This window comes from Bufo gargarizans, chromosome 2, assembly GCF_014858855.1.
Source record: "Bufo gargarizans isolate SCDJY-AF-19 chromosome 2, ASM1485885v1, whole genome shotgun sequence".
Lineage (NCBI taxonomy): Eukaryota > Metazoa > Chordata > Amphibia > Anura > Bufonidae > Bufo > Bufo gargarizans.
Genome location: NC_058081.1, coordinates 482,131,588 through 482,150,624, shown reverse-complemented (window position 1 = coordinate 482,150,624; position 19,037 = coordinate 482,131,588). Strand labels below are relative to the sequence as shown.

Below are 19,037 nucleotides of genomic sequence, written 5' to 3'. Positions count from 1 at the left end.
AAAATTAGCAATTTGGTTATTTAATGAATTTAGTTTTACCCCCCCAAAAAATTTTCAAAATTTTTAGACTTGACTAAAAATTGATTTTCACTAAAAATTCTTAAAAAGCTGGTTCTAAGAAGGGTACCTGTCCTATAATTCTCTAGATTCACGACACTTTGTTACAACATGGTTTAGAATTGCTGGCAACTGTAGTTTTGACAAAGCTAGAAAGCCACAGATTGTAGACCACTGCCTCCAATCTGGGGCTGTCTAGCCATTCTATGTTTAGAAGCAGTTCTACAAGTTGGTGAAGGTTGCCCGAATTGACTTTTATTATGCCTCTAGGAGCACCAAGAAGATTATGAGACGAACTGAGGACATTTAAAGGGAATGTGTCACCAATTATTTTTTCTGCCAATGAAAACCACATAATGACCCATGTCCTTTTTTTCAAATCTGTTTTTATTTTGTAATTATACTTTTTTTTTTAATTATTATTATTATTATTATTTATTTCCTGACCATAATTATGAAGGCTGCCATCTTTGCCATCCTCCACTAGATGTTCTTAACAGCATTTAGAGATATGCTTTACAGCAGCCACCATGGGTCATAGACACAATGTACAGGAGGGGGCCTCATTGACTTCTAGGGAGAGTTTTCTAAGCATACTCTGTGACTTGTGCAGAGGTCAGGAGGGAGTAGATAAGCTTTGACAATCACCTAATGTGAATGGTGGATCCTGTGTTATCTGTACACAGGTGTTATCTCTCATTCTTATCCTGTCTGTAATGATAAGCAGATGACTGCAGTAATATGATCTGTACAGAGAAAAAAAAGGGTGCCTATTATTAGGCTTAGTGGTCAGTGTGAAGACTGCAGGATTTTATGACTTTTTTTTAAATAAAGATATTGACATGAAAAATTAAAAATAACATTATCAAAATTCTTTAAAAATATGTTTAACATAAAGACATAGGGGGACATTTATTAAGACCGGCGAATTAAACGTCGGTCTTAATCCCTCTGCGCTGCCGGTGGATACGCCAAAGTCATGGCTCTACATAACTTTGGCTCTTGCTGCAGCCAGCCATGCGACATTCTTTAAACTATGCCAGCTCTCTTGCTGGCATAGTTTAAGACCATTTTCCATGCCATAAACTAGCGCGGAAAATCATGACTGAGATGGGCAAGCCGACCTGCCCTCTTAACCCCACCCCCTTTTTACACCACTTTGCAAAAGTAGCGTAGGCGGGGTAAAGTCAGATTTTGCCGCCAGATACCTATGCGACAAAATCAGCAACATAATTACAGCAAAAACTGATGTAAGGCTACTTTCACATTAGCGGTCGGCGGGGGAACATCCTGCCGGACGGACGGATCCGGCAGGCTACCGCAAATGTGAAAGTAGCTCTTAACAAATAATAAATGACCGCCATAATTTAAACAATAGGTCATTTTCTGAAAGCACGTTCCCTTTTCCCTTTCAAGGCTCAAGCTTAGGGTACATGTAGTGGATAAAAGGCATCTTTTCATCATGTGAGGAACAAGACAAATAAACCTCTTAAAGGGGACTTGTTACATTGAACATGCAGTCCAACATGTTATAGAAAAGAGGGGCTGAGCAGATTCAAATATGGTTTTATGGGAAGGGGTTCAGTAGATTTTCAAATGTACGCTTAGGAGTAATCAGGGGTGCACCTAGCCTTTATGCTGGCTGAGGCGAAAATTGAAACGGCGCACTACCCTCCCCCCATGCCAATTTCTTAGCCTAACCAATTCCCTCCACCCCTACTGTTAAAGATATGCTTGTAAAACATTACATACAGAGCTATAAAACATACAGGGTAATACAGCACACATACCTCTTTCATCCAGTCATGTCTCCTCTGATGTAGACGCTCTCTTCCCTCATTCTCCATTCGGACCAGACCGCCATGATGATTTATTTCAGCCTCTCTTGTTTCTGCAGAGTTTGACACACAGACATCTTAGTTTCCGACTTTTCCATCCTCCTCCCAATCTTCTGAACACCACATCCTGCCACCTCTAATATTGTGCCCACTGTGCTTCCCAATACTATACTGCAGAAACAGATAATCCCCGAAAAATACTATTAACACACAGATAAAGTAGTTCTGTCCTGCATGAAAATCATGTTTTTCTTGAAGGATGCAGACTTCTTCCTGTACCACTGCTTGAAGAAGGTGTCTTCCAGAAACTGGCAGTAGGACTGGGAGTTGAGCTTGACTCCATCCTCAACCCGAAAAGGCTCCACAAGCTCATCTTTGATGATACCAGCCCAAACCAGTACTCCACCTCCACCTTGCTGGCGTCTGAGTCGGACTGGAGCTCTCTGCCCTTTACCAATCCAGCCACGGGCCCATCCATCTGGCCCATCAAGACTCACTCTCATTTCATCAGTCCATAAAACCTTAGAAAAATCAGTCTTGAGATATTTCTTGGCCCAGTCTTGACGTTTCAGCTTGTGTGTCTTGTTCAGTGGTGGTCGTCTTTCAGCCTTTCTTACCTTGGCCATGTCTCTGAGTATTGCACACCTTGTGCTTTTGGGCACTCCAGTGATGTTGCAGCTCTGAAATATGGCCAAACTGGTGGCAAGTGGCATCTTGGCAGCTGCACGCTTGACTTTTCTCAGTTCATGGGCAGTTATTTTGCGCCTTGGTTTTTCCACATGCTTCTTGCGACCCTGTTGACTATTTTGAATGAAACGCTTGATTGTTCGATGATCACGCTTCAGAAGCTTTGCAATTTTAAGAGTGCTGCATCCCTCTGCAAGATATCTCACTATTTTTGACTTTTCTGAGCCTGTCAAGTCCTTCTTTTGACCCATTTTGCCAAAGGAAAGGAAGTTGCCTAATAATTATGCACACCTGATATAGGGTGTTGATGTCATTAGACCACACCCCTTCTCATTACAGAGATGCACATCACCTAATATGCTTAATTGGTAGTAGGCTTTCAAGCCTATACAGCTTGGAGTAAGACAACATGCATAAAGAGGATGATGTGGTCAAAATACACATTTGCCTAATAATTCTGCACCCCCTGTAATGTGCCAGTACAAAAATGCTCCTTTTTACAGCCGCAAGGTCCCCATACTTCTTTCAAATAATGACCCCCACCCACTGTGGCCTAACACCATGCTGTTAAATAAAAATAATAAATTCAAATACTTACCTCCATTCTGCTGTGAGGAATACAGTGCAAAACACAGACCTCTTCTAGTCCTTGCCCTGAGCTCTAGCCAGCCCGGCTCAGGCAGTGCGATAATGATGACGCTGGCCTCTGATAGGCTACAGGAACTAGGACTAAAGCCTATTAGAGGAAACGGTGGGCCAGCGAGACCGCTCCCATGCCTCATTGTGGCATTTAACTCTATTGCTGTCCTGAGTACAGTGATGCAGTTAAATATGTAGAGATGAGCGTTTCCACAATGGGAACGCCCATTGCCCATGGCCCTTCTGCTGCCCCCCTCTTGTCCGTTTCTGGTGCTGCCTGAGGAAATCGCTTCACCTCGCCTCATTGGTAGTGATGAGCGGCAGGGGCAATATTCAAATTCACGATATTTCGCTAATATTTGGTAGAATATTCGTCATATATTTGCAAATTGACGAATTAGAGATTATTTTCTTAATCGCGAAAAATCGGCAATGTATTATTCGCGCAATGCGTGCAAAATACAGGCGCGGGTCACTATAGCTACATTTTCCAAGCTGCTAGAAGTTTCCTGAGACCGGAGAAAAGGGTTGACACGGCAGAACATTACAATAGCTTTATATGCAGATAGAGTGCTCCAATATATTCGCGATTGCAAACTCGGCAATTAATGATGCGCATTCGCAATAAATATCTGAATATTCGTGCCCAACACTACTCATTGGCAGTGCACCCCTGGACCTAATTAGTGACTGACAGCCATCTCTGTGCACATGCTTTTACATTATAGACGGACTAGATATTTCATTGTACTGAATCTTCTCTCCCAAAACTACATACAACACATTCTGCTCAGCTCATTGTGCTCTGTAACATGCCGCCATTTCTATGGTGACAGGTTGCCTTTAATATTATTGTGTTACTTGAGGCGTTACTTGAGGGCCCCAGTGTGAAATGTGTAACAGGGCCTACCTACCATGTGTCCTTTATATTATATTGGTTTTAATATGGCAGAGGGAGCTTTGGGGCCCCTCAGGCGTCAGGGCCAGGTGTGACTAATACATCTCCATCCCCTATCGCTACACGCCAGCTTGACAGTGGCTAGAATGCTGAAGCTTTGAAGACGCCTTATCTTTATTGCTTTTATTCCAGTAAAAATCGCCATGACAAAGCCTCTGCTAAATGGTTCCGAGGTGATCACAGTGGTTTTCAGAACTCTTGATCTTCTCCATTTGGTTCCATGGGGAAGAGCCAAAGCACAGATCTCCATAACATTATAGGGTACAGACAGGAAGCAATGGCGTGATTTACTGTAGCTGTAACCAATAGCTACAGAGCAATGATTAATGGGGGAACTGGCCTTTTATTGAAGTAAGATATCTAATGAATTGAAGGCATACAAGCAAACTACACATAGATACTGATGCAAAAGAAGTGATACATATGGCAGTACTTGTACATATGATCCAGCAACTAGACACATTAATGCATTCCTCACACCTCCATTTAAAGGGAACCTGTCACCTGGATTTTGGGTATAGAGCTGAGGACATGGGTTGCTAGATGGCCACTAGCACATCCGCAATACCCAGTCCCCATAGCTCTGTGTGCTTTTATTGTGTCAAAAAAAGATTTGATATATATGCAAATCCTGTCCCTGACTCATCTCACGTACAGGACACATTTCAGGTTAATTTGCATATGTATCAATTCGTAGTTTTTTTTACACAAAAAAAGCACACAGAGCTATGGGGACTGGATATTGTGGATGTGCTAGCGGCCATCTAGCAACCCATGTCCTCAGCTCTATATACAAAATCTCGGTGACAGGTTCCCTTTAAAGGGAACCTGTCACCAGTTTTATGGTGTCCTAATTAAGGGCAACAGAAATAAGTGACTGATTTTCTTAGCAAAATGCTGGGTCACTTTCTTTAATTGACCCAGTCAATCTGCCAACATCTTGTATTGAAAAGCTCCAGCTGATAATGATGAGTCATGAATATTTATGAGCTCCTGACTCTCCCCGCCTACCTGCTGCTGAATGACAGTTACTTTCCATATGAATCAGCAGCAGGTGGGCAGGGGAGTGGCTATAGCTCTGAATTAAATATACGCTGGATTCAATGACATCACGCTGGACTCAAATCAGCTCATTAGTATGCGGCATGTGGCATCTTTGTGTGTATATTATGAGGTAACCATCTGTCACACCAGTAAGTGAATACATCTAAGGGACTTTTTATAGTTAATGATTGTATATAATTAGTTAGATTATAATCAAATATCCACATGACAGGTTCCCTTTAAGTTTAAAATATTAAATACCATAAAATATTAAATATCAAATCAGATACCGCTATATTATATATGACAGCTTTTCTCAGCTTCCTTGATCCTCCTTGGTCCTTTTGCGGCTCCAAAGTTCCTAGATGAGGTAAGGCTTCATGTACTCGGTAAAGCTGTGAGCCCAAAACCTGTACATCAGCAAATTACGTCTTTACTGTTCCATATTACAGACCCATATGCATTCTGTGTGCCACCATGTGGTGCCTGTGTATCGCGCGGTAATCTCCGCTAGAACCATTGATTCTAGAGGAGAATTCTCCTGGAATACAGCATCTGATGGATTCTGCCAATAACTTTCCATTATAAATCTGGGACAAAAAACCTTGATATGCTTGTAAGGTGGCTCTCCTACACAGCTGATTATAGCTTTGACCAGCGCCTCTTATACAATTGTGCACTTGAAAGGTGACTTTGACTGGATATTCATGTTGTGCTTATGCCTTATACCAATGTGTTGTTAGCATACTGCCATTTTGCAGGCAGTGCAGCTTTAAAAGTTGTTGTAATATTTGCACTGTATATTGGTGGTCCATGGTGGGCTTTGTTCATGTGTGACACAATAGTGTGGTGCCGTATGGGTTCTATGCTAACGTTGAACCAGAGGATATAATAAGGTATTTCAGAGCAGCACAAGGAATGCAGTGTGTGAAAGAGAGAAAACAGAGAATCTGTCAGGTGCAAGTCAAGTAGCACATGGGCCTGACACTGCATGTGAGTTCTGCAGGAGGACTGTAGAGATGGCCCTATAAAAAATCATAAAAAAATGGGACCATGAGAATCCTGCCATGTGACGTGGTTGCAGACTGCGTTGTTGAAAAGTGACCATGTGTATCCTGCAAATTGTTTTTGAACACTTTAAGCATGATCCAGTACTGTGTTTGCATGGAAGCCATGTCACCCCTGTCTGTAACAGTGATAAGAGACCTAGTCAGAGTGAAAGCCCATGGTGGCCCAGTGTTGATGAATTATTGAGTTGCTCTTTGAGCTCAAAAGAGTCTGTAAGCAGTAAGCTATATGCTGATTAGTGACTGTAACCAGTAATCTATATGCTGATTACTGACTGTAACCAGTAAGCTATATGCTGATTAGTGACTGTAACCAGTAAGCTGTATGCTGATTAGTGACTATAACCAGTAAGCTATATGCTGATTACTGACTGTAACCAGTAAGCTATATGCTGATTAGTGACTGTAACCAGTAAGCTATATGCTGATTAGTGACTATAACCAGTAAGCTATATGCTGATTACTGACTGTAACCAGTAAGCTATATGCTGATTAGTGACTGTAACCAGTAAGCTATATGCTGATTAGTGACTATAACCAGTAAGCTATATGCTGATTAGTGACTGTAACCAGTAAGCTATATGCTGATTAGTGACTATAACCAGTAAGCTATATGCTGATTACTGACTGTAACCAGTAAGCTATATGCTGATTAGTGACTGTAACCAGTAAGCTATATGCTGATTAGTGACTATAACCAGTAAGCTATATGCTGATTAGTGACTATAACCAGTAAGCTATATGCTGATTAGTGACTATAACCAGTAAGCTATATGCTGATTAGTGACTGTAACCAGTAAGCTGTATGCTGATTAGTGACTATAACCAGTAAGCTATATGCTGATTACTGACTGTAACCAGTAAGCTATATGCTGATTAGTGACTATAACCAGTAAGCTGTATGCTGATTAGTGACTGTAACCAGTAAGCTGCATGCTGATTAGTGACTGTAACCAGTAAGCTGTATGCTGATTAGTGACTGTAACCAGTAAGCTATATCCTGATTAGTGACTATAACCAGTAAGCTGTATGCTGATTAGTGTCTGTAACCAGTAAGCTGTATGCTGATTAGTGACTGTAACCAGTAAGCTGTATGCTGATTAGTGACTGTAACCAGTAACCTATATGCTGATTAGTGATGGTAACCAGTAAGCTGTATGCTGATTAGTGACTGTAACCAGTAAGCTGTATTCCCATTAGTGACTGGAACCAGTAAGCTCTATGCCCATTAGTGACTGGAACCAGTAAGCTGTATGCCCATTAGTGACTGGAACCAGTAAACTTAATGTCCATGAGTGACTGTGACAAGTAAGCTGTTTGTCCATTAGTAACTGTAACCAGTAAGCTGTATGCCCATTAGTGACTGTAACCAGTAAACTTTATGTCCATGAGTGACTGTGACCAGTAAGCTGTTTGTCCATTAGTGATTGTAACCACAAATTTGTATGCCCAGCAGTGACTGTAACCAGTACGTTGTATGCCCATAATTTATTGTAAACAGTAAGACATATGCCCACTAGTGACTGCAACCAGTAAGCTGTATGCCAATTAGTGACTGTAACCAGTAAGTTGATGTCACGGCTGTGTCATAGTCTTGTTGCTATGCGCCGTGACTACCTGGCTGGGTGTGGCCACTTGGCTTATACTGCCTGTGGCCTGTAGGCTGGAGTCAGTTGTCCTCCAGCCTTTGTTGGTGCTGGAGCTTTGCTAGACATTGATGTTCCACAAGGTGGCCCTCAAGCACTGGGCAGATGGAATAAGCCGGTCAGGAGCAAAGCTCAAGCACCAACAAAGGCTGGAGGACAACTGACTCCAGCCTACATGCCACAGGCAATATAAACCAAGTGGCCACACTCAGCCAGGTAGTTAACCCCTCCAGCACTAGACAGGGAAGGAACCAGGATTAAAGGGGCAGTGTACACACATGCTGCATAAATGACACGTTGCCCCTGGCAAGCAGCAAGCACAGCAAACGTGTCACGGCGCATAGCAACAAGACCATGACACAGCCGTGACAGCTGTATGCCCAGTAACCAGTAATATGTATGCCCATTAATGACTGAAACCAGTAACCTGTATGCCCATTAGTGACTGTCAGCAGTAAGCTCTTTGCCCATTAGTGATTGTAACCAATAAGCTGTATGCCCATTAGTGACTGTAACAAGTAAGCCATATGCCCATTAGTGACTGCAACTAGTAACCTGTATGCCCATTAGTGACTGTGACCAGTAACCTGTATGCCCATTAGTGACTGTGACCAGTAACCTGTATGCCCATCTGTGACTGCAACCAGTGTGAAGGACTGAGCCGTCACTGGGACTGCTGGAGAGGCCTGAAGTCTAGCCTCCTTTCTATGGACCCAGACCTATGGAGACCCCCCCCCCCACTCCGTTTCTTGGGGTTACAAGGAACTATTAACCCTGATTTATGTGTGGAGTATTATAGGCCATGTTATGTTTTATTAGTTCGGTAGAAAAATCTACCGACCACCGCCCCCCCCCCCCCCCCTTCTCTCTGGCTCATTACTATACAAAAGGGAAAAGTGTGTAGCTTCTGCCTGTGAGTGATTACGTTATCCCATTGTGTTGGGTAATTATATCACAGGTGGGTGTTGTCAGCCTGTGAGTGATTACGTTATCCCATTGTGTTGGTTAATTGTATCACAGGTGGGTGTTGTCTGCCTGTGAGTGATTACGTTATCCCATTGTGTTGATTAATTGTATCACATGTGTGTGTTTTCTGCCTGTAACTGCATGTGATTTGTTTATGTAAGATACTGTCTCATGTTGCCCCATTAAAGGCTGGCATTTAGCCCCATTAAAGTGTCCTGTTTTACCCTTCATGAAGTCTGGGCTCATGTTTGGAGGATTGGAGAACTACACTCTGGGGATTGCTATAATCATTATACTCTCCAGACTATAATCCCTAGCTCTTGTAAGAGCTTGTTCCTACATCGCTCTCTGAAGGAAGAGTTTACCCACTGGAACTTGGAAGCCTTGTCGTAGGTCCAGGGTGGGTAGAAGACAAAGAGATCCCAACCAAGCTGTGATGGTTAGTGGGGTCGGCAGTGCTTACGGTGTCGAGTGGAGTGTTTGGAGCCCTCGGGAAGCACTAGGAGCATCCATCAACGGAGGTACCCAGTCGGGGTGCCAGGAGATCCGTTACACCAGTAACCTGTATGTCCATTAGTGACTGCAACCAGTAAGGCTACTTTCACACTAGCGTTCGATCGGATCCGTTCTGAACGGATCCTATCATAATAATGCAGACGGAGGCTCCGTTCAGAACGGATCCGTCTGCATTATTTTTAGCATATAACAGCTAAGTTTGAAAATAGCCTCGTACGGATCCGTCCAGACTTTCAATGTAAAGTCAATGGGGGACGGATCCGCCTGAAGATTGAGCCATATTGTGGCATCTTCAAACGGATCCGTCCCCATTGACTTACATTGTAAGTCTGGGCGGATCCGCACGGATCCGCACGCCTCCGCACGGCCAGGCGGACACCCGAACGCTGCAAGCAGCGTTCAGCTGTCCGCCTGTCCGTGCGGAGGCGAGCGGAGCGGAGGCTGAACGCCGCCAGACTGATGCAGTCTGAGCGGATCCGCTCCATTCAGACTGCATCAGGGCTGGACGGCTGCGTTCGGGTCCGCTCGTGAGCTCCTTCAAACGGAGCTCACGAGCGGACCGACGAACGCTAGTGTGAAAGTAGCCTTAGCTGTATGCCCAATAGAGACTGCAACCACCAAACTGTTTGCCATTGACTAAATTCTCAATATGTGTGCCCAGTTGAGACTAACTGTCAAGCCAAGTGCCATTGTCTGTAACCATTATGCTTTATGCCCCAGTCAGAGTAAAGTTATGTTCCCTTGGATTACATGTCAGGGTCAAGGATCACATTCTCCAAATTAACTCTTTAACATGCCACTGTGTGAAATCGAAGACACACAGAAGCATAATATAGACCCATAGATGTGTATGGGTGCTGTATTATGGATCTGTACAACATAGTATTACAGGAATAATACTGAGGTACTATTACCTGACCTGACGAAGAGGGCGATCCACCCTCAAAACACGTTGTTTTAATAAAGGAAAATTGTTTTATCATCATCAAGCCGATTACTGATGAAGCTCCTGTGACAGCGCCGCTGTAGTAAGTCTTGTATTTTTGCATACTTTCCTTCCTATCCCTCAGCATATCACTATTCACAAATCGTAAAAAAAAATATAACGTGAGATTACTGTACAAAATCCTATTTACATTTTGGATGTTTTTGCAAGAATAAGCTGACAAATATTTAGTTTACTGGAGACAATTAGATTCCATAAGTAGAGGCTCGATATCTGGTTTCTGCTGTACCATACATGTGAGAATTTCGGCACTTACTACAATGCTTGTCAAGTCTTCTTAATGGATGGCAGGTTCCCTGCTGAGCCACATTTCTGAGTGTTAGTGATGGATGCCTGTTTAGAGGAATTGTGACCATAACACAAAGAGCACGCAACCAGTAACGCATGAAATAATGTGGTTTATTCAGAAGCTGGCTATACAAGGTAAACACAATGATGCAAGCACATACATCGCATCTAGGGACATATAACAGGTGGTCCCTTAAGATACAGGCACTTTGCCAAGAAGAAGACACAAGACTAGGCCCAGAAGGCAATGTAGTTCCATCCAGTCCATTAATGCATGTAACTTGTGTGTGTCCCCTGATCATGTAATATAATAGGGATGTGTTTTAAATGGTGCTCAACATCATTTTAATACACACTTATCCCCTATCTACAGAATAAGACATAAGTATCTGGTGAGGGTCCGACTGCATGGAAATGGGGGTCCTCACTCTCTATAGAACTGCTGGAGATAGCTGAGTACAGCGCTCAGCTATTTCCAGCCACCCCATAAAAAGTGAAAGATACGTCAGTGTGCATGCTTGATGTGCTGCCCCATTCATACAGGAGGGGCACAGGATCCCCATTCATGTGATCAGTTGGGGTCCCAGATAAGGTGATACATTTGACTTGAGGGAAAAGCCCTTTAAGATGCTGACAACACATAAAAATAAACTGCAAAATCCTACCCTGCTTTAGAATTTGATTCAAATGTTACGTCTAAGATTTCATTGGAAAGCCAGAGAGATAAGCGGCAGCCAGGCACAGCGGGCACCACTTACCTCCCAGGGGAACTAAGAACTTTGCATGTTGAAATCCAAAATGTACGGTATAATCCATGATGCTATCTGTTCAGACTGTCCTCATACTATCTGTAGGCACTGAAAGGACCTATAGTGGTGACATGTAAGCTGCTCTATTGCATGACTGTAGAAAGACCTTTCAAAATGTTTTTTTTTTCTTGTATAGAAACACTAAATAATTGCTTTTCACATGGAGCTGTAATACAGGCATATGAATACATCTATCAGTGCAGAAAAATGTTTTTGTGTCACATCCCCCAAAAATTATCCCTTTTCCCCAGCAGAGGGCGCCATAGTTTGTTTATTTGTACAACCTGAATGATATCATTTTTGATTATGGGTTTTGCTCTATCGGCCTGAACAATTTGTCAGGGGTCATACTGCGTTTGCCTTGTGTTTTTACTTTGCTACTTTCACAATGCATGGAGAATAGAAACAGAAGAATCCAATGAGATCTGTTGTCCCTCAGAGTTGTTGCTAGATTTCAGTGAATAATAATGAGCTGTATATAGTTTGGCTTCCTCAACACCAGTTGCCCTTGCGTTACAAGCCTCATCATTTTTAATTTACACCAATAGAGCTGTAGCCTCCACCTCGACAGCAATCGTGGAGAATTATGATGTGTCCACACACATTGGGACAGTTTTCTTTTTTGGACTGTTAATGTATCATTGACCCTCATGTAGTTGTTTACCTAGACATCCGTAATGCATGTTGGCCTAATATATGTGATACAAGTGCCTCAGATTCTTTGCTCGCCCTTTAAAGGTTACAGGACTAAGAATAGAATGAAGAAATTTCATCTCGACCAAACTTTGGCACCTGTAAGCGATCTAATAGCCAATAGCTACAATGATCAGGGAATAGAGAAAAAGCACTGAGCACCGAGATCACCAGCAGTGGTTGTGTGCTGGAGATGACGGGGAACTTGATACAGTGCTATCCTCATTTTATATAGTCCCACCTCATTTTTACATCTGGTTTAACCTCCCCAAATGACACCTCTGGCCTACAACATGATTTTCTGTGATAGACTTTCCAATCCTTATGTATATTCACCCTCTTCAGAAGACCACCCCTGTAGAAGATCATTTTTTGGGTGGTATCTCAAAGAGGTTCTCTCTCTCTCTCTCTCTCTCTATATATATATAATATACTCTGTACAAACGGACTAACCACTTCAAACCACTAGGACTCTCCAAAGATCTAGTATCCCATAGTCTTAGACTCCTAGTAGTGGTCTGTACAAATTGGGGCAGACTTAATAATCTTGTCTAATAGAAAGTGTCAACTTAGATAGTCTAAAGATGTACCGAATTTATCACAGTGGCCCAGGCTGTATAATAAATGTGGTGCATTCATAGACACTATCCTCTAACTTCATCCCATCTATTGGTTGGCTTACTTTGCGCCAAGATGTACTGACACATTTTAAGACCTTTCCCTTTCACTGTATGCCACAATCTTTCCCACTAAGCTACACCCCTCATTGGACAAGGCACATTGGCACATTTTACTTCCCATATTATACATACATTAGCACATTGCAAATGGCAACTTACTTCTGCTAACCGCAGTCAAACAACTCTCTCTGCAGCTCCAGCACTTTGGGGCCAAATTAACAAATTGTGTATTAGTGAGTAAGGATAATCTTTTTTGTGGTTGGACCTCAGTTTTTTTTTTTTTTTTACTGAGACAGGGTTTCAAAACCTGTGGATAGTTTTCTCACCTGGCCCTGTCCATCAAGAAGGAAAAGGGGGGGGGGGGGGGTCTGGCAGAGGAAGCGGGAGAAGAAATAGATCTCTAAGTGAAAGGTATCATTACATTCAGCTAGCCCTACCAGATATTGTGCCTGTTTTAACTGTGAATTTTCTGGTGACTTGAATACAATAGGACACAGACTGTAAGCTCCCTCTAGTGGTGGCCAGAGGTAGTCAGAATTTGATATTTTAAATTGATGTCACCACAAATAAATATTGAAATATCAGCAGAGTATTTAGGACTGAGAAATAATAATAATAAAAGGCTGATGTCCACTTCAAGTCTAGTGCATCATGGTAACCATTGTTCACACAACCCTATGGGAGACAAAGTCACATGACAATTATTACAACTTTTTACCCTATAGGGAAACATTGACAGTTTGGTAACCTACCATTATACTGTTAACTTTGCTATCGAAAAGCTGGCATGGATAAATTAAAGGGGATGTTCACCTCGGGAACCTTGTGGGCAGATGCCCCAGAGAGGCCGGTCCTTCGGAGGCAATCATACTTACCTGATCCCTGCCTCCACCAGTCTGAACCTTCTTTATTCCGTCATCTAAACCCTAGGTTAAAACTGATGTTGAGCAGCATTCTGTTTTCTACGTGCTGGTGGCCTGTACCTGCATCTGTACAATGACGTTGAATAATAAGTCCATTCCTAATGATACAGCATGGTCCGTAATGGTGCAGTGCATCAAACTGCTTCTCAGTGCATTGGTTTATAAACCTGCATGTCTTTCTCATAGGTATTTCCACTATTCTGTTGAGGAAGGTAAAGGACCAGAACTAAAGTGCAAGTTGCCATAAATGTGTATATAATTAATGGTAGCGTTCACAATTATATAAAAGTATACAAAGTTTCTGGATATTATAAAAATTAAATCAGTCTCTTAATTCTAATTATGTGTCATGGGGCCAATCCTGAACTGGAGATCCACAGAATATAGGAACTTGTAGATACACTGAAGATGCATACAAGATCCTGTGCCTTTTTGGGGGGCTTTTGCACTTACAATTGTAACTTTCATTTATTTCATTCTACATTTGTGGTCATTTAAGCAATCCACTTAGCTTCAGCTTTTCCCAAATTCCACTTTCTTCGGGCAAGGCAGTTACCATGTATTATATCTTGTTACCATGTATTAGTATTTGCCATATTGTTGTAACCATAGCATGAGTTGATTCTGAAGAATTCCCACAGGAATACATTCAGCACTTTACTTTTAATAGGTGTCACCCACCACTGGTCAATATGGTCTATATGGCTTTTTACCACCAAATTTTTATGTCACTGTTCTTTATGGCTACAACAGGTATATCTCTCTGCAAGCACCAATCTCGCCAGAAATAGACCATCCAGGTATTGTTCCAGCCATACTGTACCACAGCCCTTGTGATACAATGATACGATTATGAGCAGCTGTGGGAACTCCTGGTCATACATAGCATAGCCATGTAGATGACATTAGCCCCTATAGCTGGCCAAGTATAATTACACATCCTTGAATTCAGTACCATCACATTCATAAATCCAACTATTTTCTGCCTTGGCATGTCTTCTTACTTTACATACGCACTGAGATTTATGTAGTCTCTTTCCTTTTCCATTTACTGAAGCCTAGTATACTCTTCTGGCAGTGGAAAGTTATCAGCCATTGTAGTGCATTGATAAATGTGCAGTGAGAGCCTATGCATAGAATACTGAGAGGTTTTTATCAGTGCAAAGCCAACTGTCAAGTCCTGATTCTCAAGTCAGTTCCCCACCTCAAATAAACCGTAAACCGCAAATCACACCTCCCCATAGGGATAATTTCATTCTTTGGAGAGAAGACAAAGTGGCTCCAAAAGATCTGATAGGTATCCCAGGCAATCTTTGGAGAATAGAGGCATTATAAGGTTAATTTTGGGTAATCTTAAGAAGTATCTATCAACAAAAAAAAACCTCAGAAATATTACTTATCTTCCAAGCCTGATGCTTATACCTCAAACGATCATTCACCAATTTATTTTCTTGTATATACGACTGCCCATAAACACAACCGCCGGATCATTAAAAAAAGAACGATCTTCAAGAGAAATAAGCTCAAAGCTAATTTAAAGAAAAATCATGAAAAAAAATTACAGTTTTCAAAAAATCTTTTGAATGGTCCACAATCTGCACATTCTTTACAAGGACAATCATTGTACATTGGCAATGATATTTGGTTTAGTGTTTTTTGCTGAGCTTTACTCTCTGTAAGGTCTGATCTGAATGTTTACTTGTTCATTTTTTTTATTTGTATGTGGCAGTGTGGGCAAGTTAGACATTCTGTGCTCTGTAGGCTGAGCTGGTCTATTCCAGACTAGTTCATGGACAGAATTGTCTATGGGGTATATGGAAAAGGAGAGCTGGAAGGCAGACTATCTCTCTTCTGCCGCAAGCTCCCATACCATCCTCTAGGTGAGAATGGATAGCTCCGGAATCCTGGCGATTTGGCCCCAGAATCTTCTGACTCTATGGATATATCAGACCCTGTGGGAGATCTTCTGGCTCTTGGTGTTTCTGGCAGAGAAGATCCATTGCCTACAGTGGGGCTCCAAGGTGTACCAATATGAACAGGAGACTGAAGACCTGTAACACCCCATGGTGAACTGCCCTTACGCTTTGCTGCATTGATGATATTACGAGCAAGTAAAGCTTTCATTTGCTTTCCGGCCTTGAGGTCAGTCTCCATTCTTAGAGGTGATGGCGACTGGGACCGATCACTCCAAGCTGGAGACATTGAACGTATTGGTGGAGGACTTCGAATCACCAAACTTTCATCATAACCCTGTAAGGATGCTGGGGAGCTAGCCCACCCATCTTGCGACCCTCCATGTTGAAGTGTTCCGTGGTATGAGGATTTAGCCATAAATTCTCTTGGTTTCTGTGGACAAAAACAAGTATAGTTTTACTATAAGTATAAAACAAGAGTTAACTGCATAATGAAGTTGAATCGAGAAACATCACTATTTCCATATAAGACCCTGCCCTTTGGCCTGACAACTGACATAAATGACACAATAACATGCATGTCCAGCTTAGAATGTGGGAAGGGTCAGAGGCTGCAAGCCAACTATGATGCTACCTAGCTTGTGAGGGAAACCATAGAATCACTGTCTAGTTTATTAGATGAGATTTTCCATAATGGTTAACCAAGGTTGTCAGCCCACATAGCAATTGCATTAGTATACAGAGCATGTACTGTGGTACAGAGTCCAAGGCTCCATAGAAGCAATTCTTACGGCATGACAGCAAGCACCACAGATGTCCAGGCACCCAAGGATTGCAATCTTTCTGAATCTCATATTTATTGAATTAAAATTTTGTTCAGACATTGATAGTACTCATTAGATTACTTTATATATGGAGCAGTTATTTGGTCACTGTATGTACTTATTTGAGCGTTGTATAGTAGTATTATAGCATTGAGTGGCATAAGGAACTGTGTAATGTGTTATTTTTGTAGTGCCTAGTGGTAGCACGGTATAGTATTGTTGTTTAGGCAACTATATGGTGCTATTACATGTGCATCATACAGTACGCACTAATAGGCACTATATGGTATGATCATTTGTACATTGTACGGCAGTATATCATATGTGAGAGACATCAACAGAAGGTACCACACAGGGCTCTTTAAGGGCCCTGAGGAGGATACAACAACCAAGCGAACCACTATATTTGCCCCACAAATCCAACAAGAAAAAATACTGTATGACTCAATATGAAATCGGATGCATAAAGAGGTCAGTATAGCTCCATAGCTGTAGTACACCTCTTCCTCGTGACATGACATCCATTGTTCACACTTTTTTATGTAGTTTAGTCCTATTAATGTGGTTTTCCAAAACATTTATGCTAGAGACAGTATCTGATTAGTATCGGTCCGATACCCAGGACACCCACTGATCAGCTGCTTGAGAAGTAACCGGCCTTTGCGGTAGCTCTGCAGCCTTCTCGCAGCTTTGCCTAGGCCATGTGACTTCACGTTCATTGGTCATGTGACCTAGGCGCAGCTCAGCTCCATTGAAGCGAATGGGGCTGAGCTTCGATACTAAGCACAGCTGCTATCAAATGGACAGCACTGTGCTTGGTAAGAGCTGGTGCCTTCTCAAACAGCTGATCTACTGGGGTCCTGGATTGGCCCCCATGATCGGATCCAGAGGATAGGTCATCACTAAAGTCTTGGAACCCCCACTTTAAAGTAAGTGGGATTGCAATACCAAGCACAGCTACTATACAACACACTCATCCTAGCACCATGCCCTCTTCAAACGGCTGACTGAGGGGGTACCAGGAGTCAGACCCCACCAGACATTTTACTGCCAGAAACCCCTTTTAAGCAGTCCTGGGATATTTGTAGAAGTTGGAGTATGGTTCCTTTGTAATAAAGGACTCAATTGGGGATCATACAAACAGGCATAAGATTCAGCCAGTTCCCTCCAGTTTTGGTTGTTAAAATTACAACTGGATCAGAGAACCGTGTTACTGGCTGAGTCCCGATCCGGTGCTCTGGCGGCGGCAGCAACTGGAGGTGTTTACTTCCATTGCTTCGCACAGCGGTGCTAGTTTAGCTCCTTAGTTGGGTGGTATGTGTGTGTAGTGTATATATAGTGTATATACAGTCAGGTCCATAAATATTGGGACATCTACACAATTTTTTTTTTTTGGGCTCTATACACCACAACAATGTATTTGAAATGAAACAAACAAGATGTGCTTTAACTGCAGACTGTCAGCTTTAATTTGAGGGTATTTACATCCAAATCAGGTGAACGGTGTAGGAATTACAACAGTTTGCATATGTGCCTCCCACTTGTTAAGGTCCCAAAAGTAATGGGACAATTGGCTTCTCAGCTGTTCCATGGCCAGGTGTGTGTTATTCCCTCATTATCCCAATTACAATGATCAGATAAAAGGTCCAATGGAATCTGTTACTGTCAACTCTCAAGATGAGATCCAAAGAGCTGTCACTATCAGTGAAGCAAGCCTTCATTAGGCTGAAAAAAACAAAACAAACCCATCAGAGAGATAGCAAAAACATTAGGCGTGGCCAAAACAACTGTTTGGAAGATTTTTAAAAAGAAGGAACACACCAGTGAGCTCAGCAACACCAAAAGACCCGGAAGACCACAGAAAGCAACTGTGGTGAATGACCGAATAATTATTTCCCTGGTGAAGAAAACACCCTTCACAACAGTTAGCCAGATCAAGAACACTCTCCAGGAGGTGGGTGTATGTGTGTCAAAGTCAACAATCAAGAGAAGACTTAATCAGAGTGAAAACAGAGGGTTCACTACAAGATGTAAACCATTGGTGAGCCTCAAAAACAGGAAGGCCAGATTAGAGTTTGCCAAACGACATCTAAAAAAGCCTTCACAGTTCTGGAACAACATCCTATGGACAGATGAGACCAAGATCAACTTGTACCAGAGTGATGGGAAAAGAAGAGTATGGAGAAGGAAAGGAACTGCTCATGATCCCAAGCATACCACCTCATCAGTGAAGCATGGTGGTGGGAGTGTCATGGGGTGGGCATGTATGGCTGCCAATGGAACTGGTTCTCTTGTATTTATTGATGATGTGACTGCTGACAAAAGCAGCAGGGTGAATTCTGAAGTGTTTTAGGCAATATTATCTGCTCCTATTCAGCCAAATGCTTCAGAACTCATGGACGGCGCTTCACAATGCAGATGGACAATGACCCAAAGCATACTGCAAAAGCAACCAAAGAGCGTTTAAAGGGAAAGAAGTGGAA

The 19,037-nt window shown here is 42.3% G+C and overlaps 1 protein-coding gene across 3 annotated transcripts in view; it reads right to left on the bottom strand.

Moving 5' to 3' along the window:
* Window positions 1–10,806: 10,806 nt before the first annotated feature.
* The window catches only part of SYNPO (synaptopodin), a 124,885-nt gene continuing 116,654 nt past the window's right edge, over window positions 10,807–19,037 (bottom strand). For all 3 annotated transcript variants that reach the window (XM_044281138.1, XM_044281137.1, XM_044281140.1), the window contains one exon: window positions 10,807–16,163. In XM_044281138.1, coding sequence (XP_044137073.1) covers window positions 15,621–16,163 — 543 coding nt within the window. In that variant the 3' untranslated portion in view covers window positions 10,807–15,620. The remainder of the gene's footprint in view (window positions 16,164–19,037) is intronic.